We start from the raw sequence: 23,567 nt of genomic DNA, 5'->3' as shown, positions 1-23,567 counted from the left end.
TATGGTTGGGTTACAAGGAAGAAAAATCTGCCATAGCTTGTTAAAGAATAAGGCTGACCAGCCAGGAAGGGGAACCTATGCAGCCTGGCTCGTGTATTTGCCCTTTCAAAGGGCTTCCTCAGCAGGTTTCGAAATGGAGGACCTATGCCAATATATCCACCGGAGAGAAGAGAACATAATCCTTCCCTCCGTGCCAGTGCTCTTGTCATAACCCAGAGAACAAGCTCAGGCTAGGAACAGCTTTCTCCCCTTTCCAAGGCAGTTAATTGACATTCATTGCTTTTTTTTTTCTCAGCAACTCTAGTGCCAGCATGTTTTTTGTTTACAAAAAAAGCATTGGCTGTACATAAGGCAGAATATGTCCTAGACCCAAGATAGGCTTGCAATCCATCTTAGATTTCATGTGGTCACACAGACAGGTTTGGGGTGCAGAAAGTTCATGGGAGCCCCCTAGCTAAACTCTTTTTTTTTCTTTTTTTGCATATTGAAAATGGGTGGTGTGAGCAGAAAAAAGCAGCAGAGTGGGTGGAGTGGATGACACGTTCTATGGGGCAGCGGTTGTCAACGTTTGGGTTGTAATCCAGGCCTGGGTAGCAGAATGTGAGGCGCTGGGTCACTTTGCTCAGCGCTCAGGGAGCCTGGGCCAACCCCAACTTGTTCTGATACCGTGCCACGTCCCAGAAGTGGCCAGCAACAGGCCCGGCTCCTAAGCAGCAAGGCCACGGGGCTGAGCACCGGCTTGATATACCCATTGACCAGAAACTAGCCAAAGGGAACTGGAGAGCAGGGGCAGCCCGTGAGGCTAGGCAAACAAGGCAGTTGCCTAGGGCACCGCCGGCCCGGGCGCCCAATGATGACATCATGGGGCGCCCCGTGATTACGCCACCGCTATTGACGGCCGTGCAAGCAGGGGCACCGATCGTGCCTTCTGCCTGGAGCGCCAGCTGCCGTAGCCAGCCTCGGGCCGCTCCTGCTGGGGAGGATCCGTGCCTGCAGGGAAGAGTCCTGTTTCTGGCCACTTCTGGGACAGTGTGGTCAATGGTGCCAAGACACCTGCCTTTGGACTCCCTGAAAAAAAAGCCATTGCAAGTTGCTTGTGCCCCAATCCCCTGCCCCAGCCCTGAAACCTCCAACTCAGAGCCTCCTGCACCCTAACTCCCACATCCACAGCTCCATCTCATACCTGCATCACCAGCCCTGACCCCATCCTGCACCCTTACCCCAGTCCAGAGATTTTCCTACACTGCAAATCTCTCACCCCCAGCCTCCAACCCTGCACTCAAGCCCTAAACCCTCTCCTGCGCCTCAAAGCCCTTAGCCACAGCTCCACTGGGCCTCAGGCATCAACTATTTTCTTTCAATTCGGTCCCCAGTAAGAAAGGTTGAAAACCACTGATGCAGGGACTAGCAGAGAGCTGTTCAACAGCAGGTGGAATCCTGTGCCTACCTGTGCGGGGTGAAAAGAAGGCTTCATGCTCTGCTGCTGCCGTGCCTGGTCACAGGACAGAGGACACTAATGTGTGGTTTGAAGGCTAGAAGGGCCGTTCTGATGGTCTGGTCTGACTTTGTGCATCGACTCAGGAAAGCCAGGCAGAAAGGGCCCTTGACAGAGGCCATCTCGTCCAGTTCCGAGGCATAGCACAGCCCTCTGCGGCTCCTGTTCTGACATGGCCAGCGGGCTGCCTGGGTGTGAATGAAAGATCCTGCAGCCCTCCCAGGAAAAGCGGCGACAACCCTTCGCACGTGGCTCAGGTTGCTGTAGCTCAAGCAGGGTCCACGCGCCAGAGCTGCTGTACTTGCCTATGCTGCCAGTTTGCTATGGGAAAGTCCTGGGTTTTGAGACACGGAAAGGACAAAAATCAAAACTCTGGAGGTCACTGACAACAGCGTCAAACTGAGACGTCCTTAAGGCAAGCACACCAGATAATCGCCGGGATCTCCAGGCCCTATTTCCTGCCCATTTCCTCCCCAGTTGCCCATGAAAAGTTTCCCATGTCCTCACAGAGTGTGTGCCCAAGCAGTTAAAAAAAGAAAAAGTAGACTCTAACAAGCAACAGGTTGTGGAATCTCCCATCACTGGAGATTTTAAGAGCAAGTTAAAACAAACGCCTGTCAGGATCGTCTAGATCTGGGGCGGGCAAACTTTTCACAGGGCTCTCGCTGCAGGCACTGACCCACCCTTGCTCCCTTTGGCTGGTTTCTGGTCAATGGGAGTATGGAGCCGGTGCTCAGAGCAGGCGCAGGAGGGGCAGCCCTGTGGCCACAGCATGGGGACCTGCTGCTGTTGGGTTCAGAAATTGTATGTAGGGCCGAGGAGGGGAGGCTGTGCACCCCTAAACAGCCAGGTATGGCCTGGACCTCCCTACCCCATACTAAACCCTCCCTACCTCTTGACCACCCCCCTGGGATTCCACGCCCTCTTCTACCTCCCTTCTCCCTGCCTTCTGATGGTCCCTCCACACTTCCTATCCACCCCCTCATTCCCCACCCTCTGTCAGTGCCATCTGGTGCGTTGGGGCTGGTAGCATGGTGACCACCAGATGTTGGGGAGATGAGGCTGCAGGGGCAGGGGCAGTAGGGCAGATGCTGGGGCCTAGTCACCCCTATTTGCCACACTGCCTGGAATTTGGGCTGGCTCCTGATATCATTTGCATTCAGTCAGTAGGCACTTTGAATTCTTGGCACCTATGAAAATCAGACTTTCACTTTTTGTTGTTGGGTTTGGGGGTTTTTGGTGGGATGCCAGCAAATACAACAAGGCCGTTGTAGTAAGTTGAGGGTTGGTAACATGGAGTCAGCAGGCCTGAATAAAGGCCTGTAACATGAAAACAGCAACAGGCCTGGAATCTAGTGAGCAAGACTTTGGTTCAGTAACGCAGGAGCCAAGAAAGAGGCCCTATTGATAACTGTGTAATTGTGTAAGTTAGGTGGAGCATGGAAGGACACAGGGAGGCACCAGGTACAGAATGTAAGCCAAAGGGGAGTAGTGGAACATCTTAATAAGAAATGTCTTGGTACCAAAGACTCCCCAAAAACTAATGTACATACCGACCTAGGTTCAGGACCAGGTCGAAGTTGACAGCATGAAAGATAGTAAACCCCCCTTCCATAAGGTGAAGAGTGGTAACTAGGCAACAGAGGGTGGCAACCTAGTATGTAAAGAAGTGATGTATGTTGTTTGTACATGTCTATAAAAAGGCACCGCAAATGCTGAGCACAGACCGACTGGAGGAGGGGTGGGGGGGTGTACTAGGCACCTGAAACAACAGGTGTCATTGCAGCGACTTACAGAATGCACAGTGGCTTAACACTGGCTACCCACTGTTAATATCTGTCATTTGGCAATAGGCCTGCTATGTGTTGGTACATTGTCAATATTTGCAGAATGCACAGTGGCTTGGTGTTGAGACTTTCTGCTGATAACTGTTCATGCATATAGCATTTGGCACTAAACCTGCTTGATTGGTTTCATCCTTGTCTGAATCTCTCATTTCTGGGGGCTCTCAGAGATCCACGGTGTTGACCCAAGTGCCCAGCGTCTAACACTTTAGATAAAGGGAGCACACGCATGCAACCGAAAGTATATCATCACCGACGGAGAAGAGGACCTGTCAGGAACTAACTGGGGCAACCCCGAAACCCTGGCTGATGACAGCAGTAATACAACTCCAAAACCCAAGCGTCCAAAAATCGCAGATCAGTCTCCACTCCAGAAGAGTGCAGACTGAGCCTTCAGGAGGTCACATTTGCCGGCTTTCCTCCGAAAACACCAGGGCTAGAAACTTCGGATGGTAACAAAAATAATCACAAGACTCCAAGAACTGGGGCTTTTACAGCAATGGTGCAACAGTCGCAGTTAATTAAGGGGACCACGTGATTTTCAAACTTGAGGCTCAGGGCTCATTCCAAATGCACACCCACATCCGGGTGCTCTCTACTCTAGTGCAACTGTCCAGGCAGACTAGGTACAAATCCCTGGGTTAGCTGCATTCCGCCTACAAGTCCCAGCATGCCGTGCTCTAGTGCCACTTTCTCCCTGTCCCCAGCATGCAATGCGCCACGGTGTTCCAACCCAGTCCTGGAGACTACATCTCCCAGCATGCAACGATACCGCACGGGCCTACTAGGAGCGGGGAATCAGGCGTCTCGTAAAGCAGTGACGGAAGCGGAAGTTCCTACTCGCCCCCCATGTTCGGTAAGGGCAGGCGCAGCCGCCATGTTAGTTGCGGGTCGGCCGGTACCCGTATGTTGGGCGCCATCTTTGAGGCTGGCAGCGGCGAGTCTTGCCCCCGGCCCGGAGACGAGGAGCCAGCGGAGCGGGGAGGGGGGGAGACCCAGCCGCGACGGAGGCGACCGCTCCGTGGGGTTCGGTAAAGTTCCCGCTCGCCGGTAACTAGAGCCCGTTAATAGACCCAAGGGCGGGGGGCGGCCCCTCACCAGCCCCCAGGCTGAGGCCAGGCTCCCCCCCCAGGAGCGACTAGGCCGCGTCCCCCCCCCGCGCGCCGGTCCTCCCGCGACAACCCCCCCTTTGTTCCTCCAGGGCCTGCCTGCCGGGGGGGGCGGTCCTCCCGCTGTGGGGTAGCCCGGCCCCGCCCCCTCAGCCTGGGGCCAAGCGCCCCAGAGACCCCCCCGTGGCGTGGGGCTGCCCCCACCTGGGCAGAGCTTGGGGAGCGCCGGGAGGCCTCCTTGGGGCGCCCCTAGGGAAAGCTGCGGGGGGAATTTTTCTCCCCCCCCCCCGGCCAGGCCCCCTGTGCTCTGTCCCTCGCCCCCCTTGGTTAGGCTTTGAGTGAAGAATATTTCCCCCCCCACCCCCCTCGTTTCCCATTGCTCCCCGTGGACTCGTGGGAAAGCAGCTTCTAGGCCAGCCCCAGATGTGAAGTGGAGCAAAGCGAAGATTCTAGTCGTAGGTGGCTCTTGTAGGATACCAAGGCCCGTGAGTTAATGTGCTTCCCATTTCTGGGGGAACCGGAGAGGAACCTGCTGCTGTCAAACTAATCATCTTGCAGGCTGCCCACAGCAGTGCCCCCAAAGGGCATCAGGATCTAGACTAACTCTGGATGCACCCAGCGTAGCTGACTTTAATTTTGATTTTGCATGTTTTAAAAAAAACACACAAAATCAAATTTGTGGGTGACTGTGGTCTTGGCTGCCTAAGATCAACAAACAAAGCAACAGAATTCTTTCCATTGGGTTTTTAATGAAGAATGAGAATACGAAAATAGCTCTTCGTATCATACCTATCAGTATGTGGAGTCAGAAAATCATTCCCAAAACTGGTGCTTTGGGGAGCACGGGTGCACAGTGCACTTGGGGGTTGAGCTGTGCACCTTATTTTCGGAATAGAATGCTGTGTTATTTGATTATAAAAATGAAATATCCTGGGAATAGTTAATTTTGAAACAAGGAAACAAAACTACCACCATGTCGTGTAATTAAGGTGGATGTGTAGGCTTAATAGACAGTGCGAAATTTGATTCTGAAGTCCTGAGGATTTCAGGAAAAAGTTGGTGTAGAGATACTTCCTTCTGTCTCTTTTCCTCTTAAAATAGTACCTATTCAAGACAGTGGTTCAAGAGGAAGTTGACTCCTACAGATACTCAAGAAAGACCAGTTGTGTGCGCAATATCGGTTGTCAGTAATCCCATAGTAAAATTACTTCAAGTTCTGGCATAAATTCTGGAAATAGAGAATGAGTGTCTATTCTGTCTGTATGCCAGTCTCCCCTCGTAGTAGATGCAGCCACTTTAATAGTGCCAGCAGTCTGGAATTTTTTCCCAGTGCCCATTCTGACATTGATGATGATGATAAGGTGGTGGAAAGGGTGGAGCGACGGTCCAAACATAAAGGAAAGAAGGGGTTGTGGACTAAGGGAAAGCCACGCCATAAAAAACTGGTACTGTCTAAAAAATTTGTTAAAGATCTGGGTCCGGCAGGTGCTGTTGAAGCTGCTTGTGCTGCAGCTGCAGTAGTCGAGCCTGCTGCTCCGGAGCAAGATGGAAAGAGCTTCTTTATCGAGAGCAATACAGTAAAACAGGTTCTGTTGCCTGGTACGAGAGCAAAGACTTCAATTGTGTGGAATTTTTTCCGCGTTGATCCCCAGTATACTTGTCGTGCTATCTGCAGCATATGTAAAAAAAGCGTCAGCCGTGGCAAGCCAGGCACCCACCTTGGCACATCAACACTTCAACGGCATCTCCAAGCAAAGCATTCTGTGTACTGGACTGTGGCTAATAAACTAAATGCTGCTGGTGAAAACAGCATAGGGGAGGAGGAATATGCCTTTAATGTGCCTTTATCACCTGTCTGCCCAGATAGCAGATTTAGCAGTTTCAGCAGCAATGAGAATTTGGAATATATTCCTAATGTTCAGTGTGACAGTGACGGGGCCGAAGAGGCACTAGGCCAGTTTTCTACAAAAAAAAGAAGAAAGAAAGGGCTGCAGATTAATGAGTTACACCCAGGAAAACCAGAGCATTCCAAAAAAATTGCCAAAGATGTGGGTCCCACAGGTGCAATGACTACAGCCGGTGCAGCCGCAGCAATAGAGAGAGAGAATTTTCTCATTGAAAGCAATATGGCCAAACGTGTCCTGATGCCAGGAACCAGGACCAAGACATCAGCAGTTTGGAACTTCTTCTACATTGATCCTCAGAATACCTGCAAGGCTGTTTGTAATGTCTGTAAAAAGAGTGTCAGTCGAGGCCGGCCAGGCACTCACTTAGGCACCTCCACGCTGCAAAGGCATCTGCAGGCCATGCATCCTCTACACTGGGCCATGGCCAACAAATCAAATGGCACTACTGGTACCGGTTTAGATGAAGAAGCAGTAGAGGATTTTTCTATTGGTCCCAGGGAGATGGACTTGTCACTTCTCTGTCCCAGAAGTATTTCAAGTTATTTCTTGTCTCGGAGGGATAAACTTCCAGCCAGTTACAGTTTAATACCTCAAGGCCTGGATATCCATACTCCAAATTTATTTCCTAAGCCAATGCTTGGTAAAAAAAAGGCCGTAAGTCCCAACTTCAGGACGCCGCAAGACTCTCAAACATCCACTGCTGAGAAGAAAATTGAATACCATGAAATACCAATTGCGCAACAGATAAACAGGGCTATTACAGAACTGATTATTGAGGATATGCAACCCTATTCATTTTTTTCTACCCTGGCTTTTCAGAGATTAATGCAGATAGTGGCACCAGGTTATCATCTGCCATCAAGAACTTACTTTTCCACAAAGGCTGTGCCCCGGTTATACAGTGTGGTGAGAGAAAAGGTTTTCATGTCTCTTAAGAAAGCTGAGTGCAAAAAAGTTCACTTAACCATTAATATGTGGACCCATGAACCAAGCACAGACTATCTGGCAGTGATAGCCCATTGGGTGTCTTTTGAAATGCTGCTGTCTTCCTCTCACAGTGCCAGCAGAACTCCCAGTTGCAGGAAGCAGGCAGCTCTTTGTGTAACTGGCTTTACTAAAGATTATGCAGCAGACAGTATTTTACAAGAACTAAATTACCAAATTGGTGTGTGGCTTTCCCCCAATTCCCTCACCCCTGGCTTCATAGTTTCAGATAACGCTGCCAGTGTTGTGCGTGCAGTGAGAGATGGAGACTTGACCCAAGTGCCATGCTTTATATTTTGTTTAAGTTCAGTAATTCAGGACTTCCTCTGTGAGCACAAAAGCACAGGGAGCATGTTAGCAACTGCTCGAGAAATTTGCAAGCATTTTAATCATTCTTTTAAGGCCCGTCAAATTTTGCAGGAGTTCCAGCATGCAAACCATCTTCCACAGCACAACTTGAAAAAGGAGGTAGCCACCCAGTGGACCTCCACCTTTTATATGCTGAAGCGACTTTTAGAACAGCAGAAAGCAGTGCATGACTATTGCATGCAACATCATGCGGGAAGGGTGGGTGGAGTCATCCTCACCTCATTTCAATGGTGTCTGATGGCTCACCTGTGTGACATCCTTGAGCCATTTGAAGAAGCCACTCAGGAAGTGAGCATGTGCACTGCAGGGCTTAGTCAGGTGCTGCCATTAGTTCACCGCCTGCTCCTGACTCTGCAGAACATGCGAAAAGACTTTCAGATTAAAGGTGCCACTGTAGCTCTAGGGTTGGTGGATGACTTGTGTGTAAGGCTCGAAACTGACACCCAACTGAGTGCTGTGCTCAGATCTGAGCATTATATCTTGGCCACGTTATTAGATCCCTGCTTTAAAGACAACTTAGAAGAATACCTTCCTCAAGGTACTGACTTGATAAACTATAAGCAGATCCTTATTGAAACAGTATGTGAACATATGTGCAATTCAGTGGAGGGTTGTTCGTTGGAAGCTACAGAAATATCAGGCCATTCATCACTTGTAGAAACCGATCCTTTTGCTCTTTGCTTTAAGGAAGATTACTCTGGTTCAGGTCTTGTCAGTGGCTCCTCTTCGAGTGTTGCATCTTTGATTGGCAAGAAGAGGCTGTTGTGCCCCTCAGCTGCAGTGGTGGTAGAAGAGTACTTTCAAGACAAGTCTCCGGGGATAGCCATTAAAGATGACCCCTTGATTTATTGGCAGGGGAAACTGAGAAAGTGGCCTGCATTAACCCAAGTAGCTATTCAATATCTCAGCTGCCCACCCTGTAGTCTACATTCTGGATGTGTCTTCAGCACAGCCAGACACCTCATTTCCGAACACTGTGCTAGTCCAGGTTTTGACAACATTGAACAGTTAATGTTCCTTAAAATGAACTTAAAAAGTATTAATTATGACTATTCTACTCTGGCCTTGGGCTTTGATACAGAGGATGAGATCACTCAGAGTAGCGAAGATGAGATGTATTAGCCAGAGCTGATAGTTTCCGTTTGTTCTATGCTTTGGACCACTTGAAGTGCTGGGACTTGTGCTGCTATATACTGTTCTTGTACAGTTATTATCTAGCACTTGTGCTTTCCATCTTCAGAGCACTAGATCCTATATGATATCCTCCAAATGCCCCGGAGAGGTGTGTAAATAAGCATTATGTTCATTTTGCAGACCAGAAAACTGACTCCTGACTTAGTGAGAAAGGTAGGATGAAAATTGGGAGCTCCTGATTTTGTGTTCAAATTGTCCTAATAAACACTGCATAGGATTTTTATATAAACATTAATGAAAAGAATTATTTAACCTCCCCCCCCCCCCACACACACACACAAAAACAGGTCAACAATAAAGAGAGACGCAAATAGGTTTCATGCTTTAAAGTCAAAGAGTACTAGATAGGTGTCTGTAGTTGATAAGCATTGTGCTGGCAGTAGTAACTGGATAGCGTTCCCTTCTGACATTTATTGCGGTATAAAAATGTTTCCCCTCTGAACTTCTCTCCCCCATAAACCCAGCCTATTATTGAAAGGTCTTAGAGCAATACTGGCTGGCAAACTGAAAAAATGGATGAGTTAATAGCATAGTTTGTCAGTGTGAAGGAGGACAGGGCTCTAAATTGGATTGGGCAAATAGTCACTGTACTCTTGTGAGGGTGAAATTTATGATCCCAACTATATATTTCTTCTCTCTGATCTCTAATTATTATTTCCTATAACTAAGCTCTGTACAAAATGAAATGGCAATGTGAACTGCAGCTCAATCTCAACATGAACACCGGTGCAATTCTTGGGATTTGATTGACTTTGACGCTTTTTAATTACTGATGCAAGCTTGCTGAGTGCACCAGAGTTACTCGTTTATTTTAAGCTTCAAGAATTTATCTCACTTGATTTTCTGTAGTTTTTTGTATTGCTGTTCTAAAAAGTTGTTTCCATTTTAAAAAAAAAGGCTACATTTTGTTTTAATTTAATTTGTAGTGCTTAGAGAATACGGAGAGGCCTGAGTTTCTTGGGGTTTGTTTGTTTTTTAAATCTCTTGGGCAGTATAATTTCAGTGAGTAATTCAAACCCTGGACTGTGTGCAGAATATTTAGAAAAGAGATGCCTCTTTGGACCACCAGATCCTTCGTGCACCTCAAACTTTATCAAACAGACTGTTAGGCATTGTCCATTACTTGCCAAGAGATAAGTTTTGGTTTATGTGGAGGAATTTCACACTTTGAAATCTCATTGAATTCTGTTAGGGTATTTGTGAAAGTGAATTTGGCAAAACTTCCCTATGTATGTTAACTGCCATTGAGGGAACAATAGTGTAGTTAGATACAGGTAGACAGAAGTTACCTGGGATACAAATTCCAGCTTTAAAGGTGACAACATTCAAAAGTGAGTCATTATTTAGATGCTAAAGGAAGGAGAGAGAATGATTCTTACCTTTTTGAAAATTTCCCCTTGTCAGGAGTTTAAAACTGGTAACTAATATAAGAACCAAATTTTTCCTCTCATTTCAGATTTAGGGAAACTCCCTCCTTCCCCCTCCCAAAAAAACCCGGAAAAATTCACTAGTGCGTGTGTGAGTAAAAGGTCCAATCTTTTTATTATTAATTTGTCTGGAGTATGTCATTCAGTTTCTTCTAAGGTAGAATTGGAAGAGAATTAGTTAGCACAGAAATGTTTCAGTGCTCTTAATGTATGCAATGTTGTTGAAATCATGTCAATGTCATGATATTAGAAAGACAAAGTGGATGAGGTGATATCTTTTACTGGACCAAATTTTCTTGCCAACAGAAAGAAGCTGGTCCAATATAAGACGTTACCTCATGCACCTTGTCTCTATCAGCACTTCAATGACATGAGAATTGGAATCTCTAAATTTAGATCAAATGGTCAGAAATACAGGGTTTATGGCATTCAGTAAAAAGGAGCAAACTGAAAATCTGATTTCACAGTGAAATTAAACTATGTTAATTGGAATCACTTTCAGGTTACTAATGGTGTCAAAGTGATTGGCTGCTAAGAATTGGACCCTCGCCATACTTTCAGGCCTTTGCCATCTCACAGCAATGGATAACAGTGGATATATGTATCAGGGAACAGTATGTGATGACAAACCAGAAGTATTTGAAAACCTATACAATAAATGAAAATTGGATTTAAAAAAAATCCAGATTCTGTCTCATGCAGCATTGCCTCTTCAAAACTGAGCATTTCCCTGCTTCCAATTTTGCTGTAGTCTAGAACTGCTAATTTTTTGTACTTGATCACAGCTTTAAATATCAAGTCTAAGCAATAAGTTGTCAGACTATGCATACTGTGCATGCTTTTGTGTATAAATATGGCTATACTGTATGCATGTACATACATGCATACATTTATGTGCCAGATCCAAACTTATCCATGCTATAAAGCATTGGCCTGAAAGTGTATTTATGTGACACTTTTATAACACCTCAGTTTTTGCCATTACCCCCATTTTAACACAATTTGTGGTGCATTTTAAAGTGACAGCCCAAATATATCATTTTTATTACTACATTTGCATATATTGGGGTGTGTGTGTATAAACACACATTTGTGTATAAATACATGTGTATGTTTATACATACAAGTATGTTTTTGCTATACAGGTAATAAAGATGGGGGAAGGTTTTTGTGTTTTCTTAATAGGTGAAGAATTCTTGAAGACCAGAAATTGGAACTTATTGAGTTTTAAATAAAAAAAAAAAATTTTTTTTAAATTGTCCGGCTGTGGAAGATGGATCTTCATTTTTGCAGCCACTTTGACTTACAAGTTCATCTTTAAATGAACTGTTTTTTGAAGAGCTAACTAACCCTGGCTGTCCTCCAGTCTGACAGAGAGTACTCAAATGGACTTGCTTCCTGCAGTAGTTGTAAGATGTTTAAAAGCACAGCCTGTGTCTGAATTGTGGATGAGAGATTTCCTTGGCAATGTGAGGAGAAAATTCTTTCTCTCCCTGTATTATTAATTCACGGATTAAGTGTTGGTTCGGCCTACAGGAGAAATTAATTGGAAGTCTTTGAAGACCAACGTTCTTGCCGAGGCTATCCAGGTATGTTAATTTGTAGATATCTAAAATTCCCCCTGATAAAGAATAGGGATGAGAAAGGAGAGCTCATAACTAAAGCTGTACTTTTTAAAGACTATGATAACAATAGTTAATCATCCATGGGTATTTCCTAGGTATAATTAATTCCTTCAGAGGTAGGCCCCCAATCCTGCACTTCACTCTGTTTGGAGCACAATTTATTCTGTGCTAATAAAACTCTTTAATGTCATAGAACACTAGAACCTCGAGATGTCATTGAATCCAGTCATCTGCCCTCACGGCAGGACCCAGTACTATCTAAACCAGTGGTTCCCAAACTTTTTGGCATCACACTCCTCTTTTTGTTTTTTAAGAAACCCTCTCACACACCCCAGCTCCCCCCCCTCCAAAAAATAGCAGCAAAACTTGTTGGGGGGAGGGAGGGAGGAAATGACATGGGGCTGAAAAACAGTTGCAGCCCCTTTAATTTCTGGGATCAGTGTAAAAAAAGGTGTCAGTACTCCAGAGGAAAAGTTGTTGACCAAAAAAAAAGTTGCCCTTTTAAAAAGGCCATTTTGAAGTCTGCCCAAGATGCTCCATCTCCAGCCAGCTCGAGTTGCATGTGTTCCGATGGACAGAAAGTACCACACATTTCACATGGTATTTTCTGAATTTTTTTACCGGACGGACTGGGCTCTTTCTTGGGGGCTGATTGATGGGGGGGGGAAGGGGGCTGGGTCACCTCGCACCCCCCCGGAATTTCTTCATGCCCCACAGTTTGGGAACCTATGGTCTAGGCCATCCCTGATAGATGTCAGTTGGGATACAGGAATTTGTTTAAATCACAGACAATACCCATTATCATTTGAAGGTATCTCAGAAGTGGTAAACTGGTCAGTTTCAAGGCACTCAAGTTAACACTGTCCCTTCAAACATATTAAATGGCTTTGGTAAAAAAAAGAAGGAAAGTTAATTGTCATTTGATTATCTGATTTATTTTTTTTATTCTCCTAAACCCACCTTTTCCAAGGTTACTTTTTAAAGAAGATTTCACTGGTCAAGTCTGAAAAAGAAGAAAGAGTGAAGCCCATTTTCATTAAGAGAGGAAGACGTCTATATGAGCAATATCCCTGATAACTTGAGCTTGTTCTAACAATCTGTCCAGCATGTCTAAACAAGGAGATGATTGCTACTTCTATTTCTATTCCACGTGTACCAAGGTGTGTTTAAAAAGAGAAACAGATGAATACAACTACTCGAATAATGTACTGCATATATTATAGATTTGAAAGTAGAATCTATCCTGAAGTGTTGTAGCTGGTGTCATATACCATTTACCTGGTTTGTTTTGTTACATCTAGCCATCTCTTATAGAAAGGAATAAATTTCAAGATAGACTATTTATGCTCGATTATCTGTGTGGAGAGAGAAATAACTTTTATCCCTACTCCTGTTTTTATCAGGCAGTAATACTGATTAAAACTTTTAAAATCTCTGGTTGCTAAGCTGTACAAATAACTTGTGATGTCTGTATTAACTCCTTCCAGAGATAGGTAAATCAAGACACAGAATTGAAGCAACTTGCCCAGTCTATAAAGGGAGTCAATGCCAGTGATAGATTAGAACTCAAGAGCACCTGACTCCTGAAGTCAACTAAATCATTCTAGGGACGTTAAATCTCAGATAATCAGCTAATCAAGAAATTCATGGGATTTCCATCGACTATTCGATTAGTTGATAAGGAGGGGCTTGCTATCCCGCTGCACCTCTGCCTATGAAATGTACAAGGGCTTCAGCGGGTCGAAGCAATCCCTGCTGGCATGGGGTCCCAACTGTTGTGCCTCTCCCTTTGAAATGTACAAGACTCACCTGCGGCTCTTGTACATTTCAAAGAAAGAGGCCCAGGGAACCAGCGCCTCTCCCTTTGAAATGTACAAGAGACCAAGGCTCTTGTACATTTCAAAGGGAGAGGCGCTGCAGCCTGGACCCTGCACAAGTGGGGACTGCTTTGGTCGCGCTCACGCTGTTTCCCTTGTTGCGCATCTGCCTCCCCTCCTCCTCGCCTAGGCTTATCAGGTAGTCAACTAGTCGCTTACCTCCCTAAATCGTTCTGCTTCTCTCCAGAGGTAATTATTGCTCCTTGTGGCCCAATAAACCAGCTATGGAAAAATCCGTATCATATTGTGTCTACTGTGTATGCTATTTCATTGTTGGATAAATAAGATCCAGAAGTAACAGATATGACTAAGGCCAATGAACAGATGCAGAAACATTTGTGCCCCATTTATGTGACAGCAGGAAAATGTCAGTTTTTGCAGTGGCATACAGTTTTTCAGGAGCTACAGCCATCATGCTTTACCCCCACAGGTTGATTGATTGGTCTTTGCATTTCTTAATGTGACAAATGTTTCTCAATTGAAAATTAGCGCTAATATAGCTCTTAAGGATGATACAGTAGACAGAATTCTATCGAGTAAATGCAACAGTAAGATGGTTGAGATTGGCTGTAAGGCAATAGGATAAAAATGTTGATCTTTTCTTAGGTGTTTTTTTGTATCCCATCCACAGAGTGTCTTGACTTTTTTCATCATGCCCACCTCTAAATTGTTTGTCTGATACTAAGATAGTGGTTTAAAATAATGGCAGGAAGGTCCTTCAAATATTTTTCCATAGAATTGTTTTTGCCTTCTCCCTGAGAATGCAATTCTCATCCTTTGCTCCATTTCTTCTTCTTGAGTCACCTGCTTTCCATTCCCCGTACACTAGGATCAGTTCAGTCACTGAGCTTCTTTCCTTCAATTCAGAAAGTTCCACTTTTATAGCTGTCCTTTGTACCAGGCCTTTTCAGGTTGCAGCATTTTTATTTATTTATTTTTTTGTCCCATTGGTCTAGGGGGACGCTTGTCCATTCCGTCACTGTGAAGCTGCACTGGGAAACGAGACTGTCTGCACACTGTGGCAGGAAGGGCGCTGTTTCAGGAGTATCTGCAGGTTTAGGCACATGGAGATCGATGTAAGTGTTCATTTTGCAAGTACGTGTTCGGATAGTGCTTTTATCTGGTGCTCGGTGAACTGGTTACAATCAAGCTTGTACTACTGAGATTCACTGTTTTGGAGTCTTGTCACATATGCTTGTGCTGAACATGTAAACACCAAGGAAACAAAAAATTATTTTAGAATCATACAAGTGGATCTGATTGGAGGCTGTTCAGTGTAAGCAGGTTACTTTGGCACTGCCTAATTCATTTTGAATTGGAACAGTAATATGCAGTTGCAGGCAAAGATCGTAATGGGTTCACTTTTATATGTCCGTTTCACCTGCGCTAAGCAACACTGGCCTCCACTGCTCAGAGTAAAGGGATGAATTTAAGAAAATTAAAGATTGTTAGAAAAACAGCTCCTTTCTATGATATCTACACCAGGGATGTGAAAGGTTAACTGGTAAGCATCACCATTAATGGGTGATGCTTTACCAGTTCCAGTTCACTGGTGGGGGCTGGAGCAGCTCCCTGCCTGCTGTGGACAGGGGCTGTTCTAGGCTGGAGAAGCCCCTGTCCATGGCAGGCCCAAGTGCCCCGCAGGCAGGGACTGCATCAGCCCCTGTCGGCAGTGGCAGGCCAGGGGAGGAAGGGCAGTGCTTCTGCCCAGCTGGACTAGAGTGCCCCTCTCAATCTTTCCCTACCCTTTAATTGGTTAACTGGTTAAACCATACATTTAACCAGTTAACCAATTAAATAAGATTTTAAACTGGAAGGGTCTCTTCAGTGGAAGTGACAGTTGTCACATTGGTTGCATTACTTAATTGTGGGGACCCTAGCACTGGGCAATAATCCTGCACTGGCCTTAGGGAGATGAACTAGATGTGACTCAGTCTTTTCCATCTCTGACTTTCTACATGGTTTTGTTGGGTGCTCTAATAGACTAGAAGGTGGAGAAAGGAAAGAGGAATGTAGTAACTGACAGATGCATAATGGCCATTGACATAGTTTTTGTAAAGATTGTCTATATGCCCAGAGCACTAGATTGGATTTCTATTTCCATGTATCAGTCATAGGTGATGTCTTGATAGTGTATTGAAATATTATTGTGACACGTTTGATCTGTGAAATGAAGTCACAATGTTGCATTGCCATTGTTCTATGAGAGTTCTATGCCACTTGGAGGCCATCTGATAACTGTGTAGCTTTTTAGCTTTTCCAAGGTGACTTTAATGTGGGTCTTTGTTTTGTCTCTCTGAAGAAAAAACGCAGCGAGATCCCTTGCTACTGGGAGAACCAGCCAGTGGGCTGTCAGAAATTAAATTGTGCTTTCCATCACAACAAGGGACGCTACGTTGAGGGACTCTTCCTACCTCCAAGCAAAAGTGAGTTGTTTCATTTTTTCTCCTTTGGCAATTCTTCCCAGATCCCTGAAGCCTTGTAGAGCCCATCTCTGGACTTGTACTTGCAAAAATATTTCCGATACTCCTGTTACTGGTAGCTGAAAAACAAAAGCCACTATCAGTTATTCGTTATAGGAATCAAAATCAGTGGTGATTTCAAATGAAACACCAGTGTAATCCGAAATGCCAAAAATATGTATTTAAAAATCATTTCTGAAACTGCTACATCACATATTACATTATTTGCTTCATTAACAAGAAAATACGGGCTCTTGAGGTTGATATTGGTGGAGCTTGGTCCTGCCTTGAGGGCGGGGGGCTGGACTCGATGACCTCTTGAGGTCCCTTCCAGTCCTATTATTCTATGATTCTATGATATTAAAACTTGTTGGCCCAAGAGACGAAATATGCTTCACCTTGGTCAGTTTTTCTTTGAGAGACAAGAAATCTTGACATTATCAAAACATGAGTAAATTTGTACCGCACCGATGCTGCTATTCAGGTAACAGGTGACTTGTACCAGCCATCTGCCGATCCCGAGCACAAGAAACAAGCCTCCAGATGTAGTCGAGACTGAAATGAATAGCTGGGGGGATTTCACCCAATATTTTTTATGCTCAGCTGCTTCTCTTTCTTTTATTGACCTTTTTCTTCAGTGGTAAACTATCCTCATCTCACTAAACCTTTCACTAGGTGCTATGAGGCCTAGCTTTGTGGGGCTATAAAAATAATAGCCAGACACTGATGCTTTCTCACCTAGTGTATCCATATTGAGCAGAGTCTCTTCTCTCGTCTGGAAGTTTATTGGATTGTGGTTTGGAAATGAGTGAAGCCCTGAATTCAAGGTTTTAAACAGACAAATTACATGTCTATTTAAACTACTACTACTACTGTTCTAGCTGTGCTGCCAAATATGACTGAGTCTGTAGAAGAGGAGGCAAAGGTGACCCAGATCTCGCTGCAGCAGAATAAACTGTCTGTCCAGTCCAATCCTTCCCCTCAGCTGCGGGGGGTGATGAAAGTGGAAAACTCTGAAAATGTTCCCAGCCCCACTCATCCTCCAGTCGTAATCAATGCTGCAGATGATGATGAAGATGATGATGGTGAGCAAATTTAATCTCTAAAGCATATGGTATCTCCTGAATTTAAGTCAATACATACACAGCACTGATGCATTTGCCGTGTGCCTAATAATCAACCTTCTGTTTACCTAGTCACTCCTGTGGTCGTTCTAGTCTATTGTTCTGCACTGAGCTATGGCCAGTACCTGCAATATTGGAGGAAAACTTTTCTAACCTCTTGTACAAGGAAATAGGAAGGCAATTCCTTCCTTAATCACCATCCCTGTATGGGCAATCCAGAATGTTGCCTTGTCTAGAGATTGAGTTAGGAACTGAGTCAGGAGACCTAGATCTTATTTCTGGCATGGCCATACTTGGGCAAGTCACTTAGAACAACTTTTTTTAAGTTTGAAGTCAGAGGTTAAAACCTTTGTCCATTTTGGCCTTAACCTCTCAATGCTTGCACTTTCTCAGAATTAAGAGAATACTCATCCTTTAATGAAAGGTGCTGTGTGAGTTAGGGATGTTAAATATTGGTTAATTGAATAGTCGATTAATCTCATGAATTCTTATCGATTAGTCGACAATTCTATAGTCCCAGGGGTGTGGCCAGCAGCCAGTGTGCTTCGGTCCCACTCCTGAGGAGCCCCCTACCACTCCGCACTGCTGCCTCTGTATCAGATTGATTGAATAGTCAGCGGCAGCAGTGTGGGGTGCCAAATGAGAGCTGGTCTGCAAGTGGAGCCAGTTTACAAACCAGCTCTCCTCGTGGACTGGCTGCCTGTCACCCTGCACTGCTGCCTTTGCTACAGAGGCAGCAGCAGAGGGTGGCAGCATCCCCTATTGGGGTGGAGAGGAGGATCTGAGCTCCTGGATCCCACGTGAGCTGGAACTGAGTTGGGCAGCCTGCCTGGCTCCTAATACACTTCAAATGCAGAGCTGCAGCAGGGGTAGGTCCCGGACCCAGTGCGAGCCAGGACTGAGCCGGGCTGCTGGCCAGCCTGCTAAAAAACGTACTGTCGGATGTGGAGGGGAATGCGTGTAGTCTATAGCATTAACGTAAAAGCTTTTGCTTATCGGTTAATCGACTACATAATTACATCCCTAGTGTAAGTGCATGAGCTGATGTGTGAAAGCACAAGATTTGCTCATTAATTATTTGTTGCATCTGAGTGTTTCAGTCATGAACTGTGACTCCATTGTGCCTGCTGCTGTATATAACTGGAACCAAAAGGTTCCTGGTTTCTCTGTCCCAAGGAACATACAGTCTTGTCCAGTTCCTTGTGCTAACTGTGCGTGAACTAACATTTATCCCTTTCAGATCAACTTTCTGAAGAAGGAGATGAAGCTAAAACACCTGTTCAGCAGCCAGCTACAGAAACCCATAACGGACTGCGGATCATTTCTACTCGGAAATCCAATGCTATTTCAAAACAAGGTATTTTAATGTTTATATTGCAGGAGCTCTTTAAGGTCACCGCAGGTTGGCTCAGGGACCCCATTGTGTTAGGTGTTGGAAAAATGTAACAAATGACTACCCCTGTGGTCTGGCTAGCAAAAACCTTAATTCTGGCTATTGGCTGAGCTCTTTAGTAAGGTGATACTTGGGTGTCAGCCACTGTTTTATAGTCACAAACAGAATAACCCAGTCAATGCTTAGCTCATTCTCTTTTCAAATGCTTTTGGTTTCTGTTGAGCAATTCCAGAAGGCATTTAAAAAGTAAATGATAATGTACGTTTTAAAGTTATCTTTTTTTAAATTCATCTTGGTGATCAATGCTTAAACCTCATTAGCTTAAGGAGCATATGGAGTGGTCCATGAGTTAAAATTGTAGGTCATCAGTCCACATCATCTTATGTATATTAGGTGATGTCACTGATTTTTTTCAGTGTAGTTATTCCTGGTTTACACCAGTGTAAGTCGGTGGAAAATCACTTTGTAAGTTTTTTAATTAGCATGTGGGGTAGCTTTTAGGTTCTTACTCCTTAAACAGACATCACCAAGGATACTCTTTAGGGAAAAGAGGTATTTTATGGTCATGCAGTAGCAGCTTTTGGCAACTGAATAAGTATACCACTGCTATCTCAGAAAGCTGCACATAGTGAGGTAAAGGGTGGAAATGGAACGAAGAATAGCTCTAGAAGGTGAGTAACTCTGTGACTTAGCTATGTAGATCAGAACAGGAGACCAAAGGGGAGTTCGGTGCCTGGATGTCCCTACACTGTTAAAAAAAATACCAAAAAACTTAAAAGAAAGCCAAGTGACTTACAGAGCAGATTTCAATAATTCTTAAAAATGCAACTTCTGCTGTCTTGCGAGTCAATGCAGCCTTCTAAACTATTCTGTGTTCTGGGGCCATGAACTTAAGTGCTATTTTCCTTCCTCGTCAGTTAATACTGATTTATTTTATTTTATTTTTTATTTGTTTATTTAGAAAAAGCAGTAAATGTTGAGAAATCTGGTTAGGCTTCATAGACGTGCACCATTTCTTTGAAGGTTTGAGTTCATTCACAATTCTGCATTTTCAGATAACAATTTGAATTTTGGAATAAAAACCCTTGAAGAAATCAAGTCCAAAAAAATGAAGGAAAAATCACAAAAACAAGGTGGTGAGTTCTCTCCCTCCCCTCAAATTCATAGCGCTTCTGTCTCGAGAGACAACAGCTTTTCATACATGGGAAATACATAGGAAGATTTGCATGGAGGTTTTTTGATTGGGATAATCTATATTTGCTTTCAGAGAAGGATTATTGTTTGAAAATGTCTTAAAACAGTTCAAATGTTAAAAGCAGAGACAAGATGGCACAAGCTCTCTTGTATTAGTCATGCCCTCTAAAGCAGGGAGTAAGGTCAAAATGAGAAGTGTCCAAGAATATACTCTCATGATGTTACGCATTATGCATCTTTTTCCCCTGTAGCATCTGGATAGCTGGCCAACCACTGGAGAAGACTATTTTGTGCAGTCCTTTATATTTATTCTTCTCTTGGCCCATATGTGCAATTGACTGAGTGTGAAGTCTGTATATAAAGCTGTTACACACCCTCAATTGCCTGTTCTGAGCCTTGATTTCAATTTGCATATAAATGTTGATGTGATTTTAAAATTAGTTTGCTAGAAATAAAATAGCTTTTGTCTATTTTTCCTTGTGTGTTAAGAGAGTGGCTTTTTATAAACGTTAACCCCACTAACTTAACATATTTTTACTTGTGATCAGAAGGCCCCTCTGGAGTTTCCATTCATCCACTCCAACCCCAGACTATTCCTGGCCCAGAAAAGGAAAACCTACGGACGGTGATCAGGACTGTAACGTTGTCTGCAAAACAAGGTAATAACTGTACCTGGTTCTCTGGTTCCATTTTGGTGGCTCTCTGTCTGGCTAACATGGGGTTCCTCTGCTACTGATGATGCTGAAAATATTTTGAGGGCTTTATTTAAAGCTTCAGAACTCATGGTTTTCTACTGATACATCAGAACCCTCTGAAAGAGCTGATATTCAATGAAGCATGTAGATTTTTTACTTCTGTGTCAGGACTATCAGCTTCTGGACATCACCTTTAAAGGGTTACAGAGAAGTGCTCAAGCTAACCATAATAAGCCAGTGTTACAAAACGTGATCATGATGCTGCATGCTTGACTTTACTCACAAACAGGCCTACTGGTGTGAGTAGAGCTACATATGTGCTTAAGAGTTTGCAGGAATAGGACAAGTGTTTGCATAAGGATGCAGCTGCAGAACCGAATGGTAAAAGGAGAGAGAAATGAATGAGTACAAACAGGAGAGAACTGGAGAACTAACAAGAGGAAGCGGCTACAAAGAAGCTATGTGGCATTGCAGAGGGGAACCAGCACAAAATAAGCAGAGAGGGACATGGGTAGGAGGAGAGTGTGTTCATGAGGTAGTATGCAAAGGTTCCATTTATTTTGGGAGAGAGACAAAGACAGACCCACTGCTATTAGATAGTTGTTCGCGCTAGTAAGGAATAAAACCTCAAGGCTGTGTCTAGACTGGCATGATTTTCCACAAATGCTTTTAACGGAAAAGTTTTTCCGTTAAAAGCATTTACGGAAAAGAGCGTCTAGATTGGCACAGACACTTTTGCGCAAAATCACTTTTTGCGGAAAAGTGTCCGTGCCAATCTAGACGCGGTTTTGCGCAAGAAAGCCCCGATCGCCATTTTCGCCATCGGGGCTTTTTTGCGCAAAACAGTTTTTAGCTATCTACACTGGCCCTCGTGTGCAAATACATTTACACAAGAGGGCTTTTTCCCGAACGGGAGCAGCATAGTATTTGCGCAAGAACACTGACAATCTTACATTAGATCGTCAGTGTTCTTGCGTAAATTCAAGCGGCCAGTGTAGGCAGCTGGCAAGTTTTTCCGCAAAAGCAAGTGCTTTTGCGGAAAAACTTGCCAGTCTAGACGCAGCCCAAGTGTTTAGAAGACTTAGAGCCTGGATATGGAAGATGTGGTCTCAAGGTGCATTTTGCTTGCTTGAAAGAGTAAACTTAACTTTGTGAATACTTCTACTGTACGAGAACCTCCCACATCAGCCCAGTATATAACTATTAAACAAACTTGCACATTTGTCATCAGAGCCTTAATTACAGAAGCAAGATCTCAAACTACAATTTTTGCTAATTATACTATAGTACACTTACTAATAAGCTACCTAATTGTACACGTTTTATGATTCAATATTCTTGCATTTTGTTTGCTCACTAATGAGCAAAGCCTCACGATTTATGATGTGAGACTCTTCACTTGTAAAAACTGTCAAGTTTGTCTTGTATCTACATATGGCTAGTGATTTTTTTTCCAACTTAAAGATGCTTATGTTTCACTGTTCCAGGTGAGGAGCCTCTGATTCGATTGAGTCTCTCGGAGAGACTGGGAAAACGGAAACCCGCCATAGGTAAGAAATCATAGGCTAGGGAAGTAATGCTGGCTAGAGTCAGCTTTCTTTGCACAGCTCTGGTAATACATCTAAGTTCTAATCTGCAACACCTGTCTGCCATACAGCTGTAAGGCTCCATGCAGCTCTTCTAATGTGGTTCGATTCCATATATTTCTGGGTATGGAGCATGTGCTGTAGAACCAAATACATTTTATGGATCAAAATAAAGCTACAGTAATTTAATTTAAGATAAAAATGGACACGTATGAGACTCTCTCCTTACCTGAATGCTAGTTATAACAGGGTGGCAGTTTTTACTGCCCTGCATAAGGTTGGAGAGTAATTGCTGCTGACTGATGCTCATAGGTGGGTCTTTAACTCTAACCAGGGTAGAAAGGGAATGGAGTATTTTTTTGGAAGATGGGGAACAAGGGACTGTGAGAGGTGAGGAATTGCAGGGAAATCCTAGTAACAGCCAAACTTGAGGAGAAATCTTTTAGGGTAAGGTTTATAGTTAGATACCTATCTGAGCAACCCTCAAGAAAGGGATAACTTTTTGACTCTGTGCAGTGGTATATATGTGAATTAGGGATGTAACAGAATAACCACTTACACGGTTACTTGCAGACCCCCGCCCTACTCTCAGGGACCTCTCTGAGTGAGAGCCCGCAGCGTGGGGTGGCAGCTGGCTCCCTGGGAGTGAGGTGGGAGCTGGAATGTGCCATGAGCCGGCTTAAAAGCCTCTGTGTCAGAGGAAGCAGCGTGGGGTGGCAGCTAGCTGGCTTAAAATTTCCAGGGAATCGGCTGTGGTGCATGTATCTGTGTAACTGCTGAAATTTTCGGAAGTTACACAGTTACCCAATTACCCGCTTTTTCACGTCCATGTTGATTCACAGTAGGATTCCAGCTGCTTACATACTCTGCTTATTTAACTTAAATGTCATCTATAGATGCCATTAAGTCATCTATTCGGTAATTCCTGCACTAGTGGCTTTTTATGCTTTCCCAGAGAAATTTGGTGCTCCCAAACACCAAAGCAGATACATCACATTTGCTGCTGTACTTGTGCAGCTGTATTGTTCTGGTGCCCTTCTCCTTAAAGACGTCTGCATTTCAAGTACTCTAGAAATGTAAGTCTCAGAGGAGTAACTGTGATATTTTAACTTTAAAAATAACGAGCAGTCCTGTGACACCTTAGAGATTAACAAATATATAATACCATGAACTTTACGTTTTTACCCACAAAAGTTCATGATACAGTATATTTTTTTAGTCTCTAAGGTGCCATCGGTCTGCTTGTTATTTCTAGAAATATAGTTGGTGAAGTGCTTTGGGG

At 44.2% G+C, this 23,567-nt stretch overlaps 2 protein-coding genes across 14 annotated transcripts in view; both read left to right on the top strand.

The window, feature by feature from the left end:
* The first annotated feature begins 3,877 nt into the window (after positions 1 to 3,877).
* Positions 3,878 to 23,567, top strand: part of ZC3H11A (zinc finger CCCH-type containing 11A) — a 31,318-nt gene continuing 11,628 nt past the window's right edge. For 2 of the 13 annotated variants that reach the window (XM_025189685.3, XM_025189678.3), the window contains exons 1-9: positions 9,197 to 11,918; positions 12,925 to 13,114; positions 14,788 to 14,907; positions 16,134 to 16,257; positions 17,175 to 17,378; positions 18,658 to 18,774; positions 19,866 to 19,946; positions 20,553 to 20,663; positions 22,187 to 22,249. In XM_025189685.3, coding sequence (XP_025045470.2) covers positions 13,061 to 13,114; positions 14,788 to 14,907; positions 16,134 to 16,257; positions 17,175 to 17,378; positions 18,658 to 18,774; positions 19,866 to 19,946; positions 20,553 to 20,663; positions 22,187 to 22,249 — 874 coding nt within the window. In that variant the 5' untranslated portion in view covers positions 9,197 to 11,918; positions 12,925 to 13,060. Of the gene's footprint in view, positions 4,390 to 9,194; positions 11,919 to 12,924; positions 13,115 to 14,787; positions 14,908 to 16,133; positions 16,258 to 17,174; positions 17,379 to 18,657; positions 18,775 to 19,865; positions 19,947 to 20,552; positions 20,664 to 22,186; positions 22,250 to 23,567 lie in introns of those variants that run through there. The other 11 variants (XM_006133096.5, XM_014578575.4, XM_075910385.2 and 8 more) reach the window with 10 other exon arrangements.
* Positions 4,384 to 9,178, top strand: ZBED6 (zinc finger BED-type containing 6). Its single transcript, XM_089773553.1, has one exon. It carries the CDS (start codon positions 5,690 to 5,692, stop codon positions 8,828 to 8,830), a length of 3,141 nt encoding a protein of 1,046 aa, XP_089629679.1. The 5' UTR covers positions 4,384 to 5,689; the 3' UTR covers positions 8,831 to 9,178.

This window comes from Pelodiscus sinensis, chromosome 27 (genome assembly GCF_052426305.1).
Source record: "Pelodiscus sinensis isolate ZL-2025 chromosome 27, ASM5242630v1, whole genome shotgun sequence".
NCBI classification, from domain to species: domain Eukaryota; kingdom Metazoa; phylum Chordata; order Testudines; family Trionychidae; genus Pelodiscus; species Pelodiscus sinensis.
This window is presented reverse-complemented; position numbering and strand designations above follow the sequence as displayed.

Coding starts and splice junctions, on each gene's coding strand:
- ZBED6 (XM_089773553.1), top strand. CDS start 5,690: ATGAGTGTCTATTCTGTCTGTATGCCAGTCTCCCCTCGTAGTAGATGC.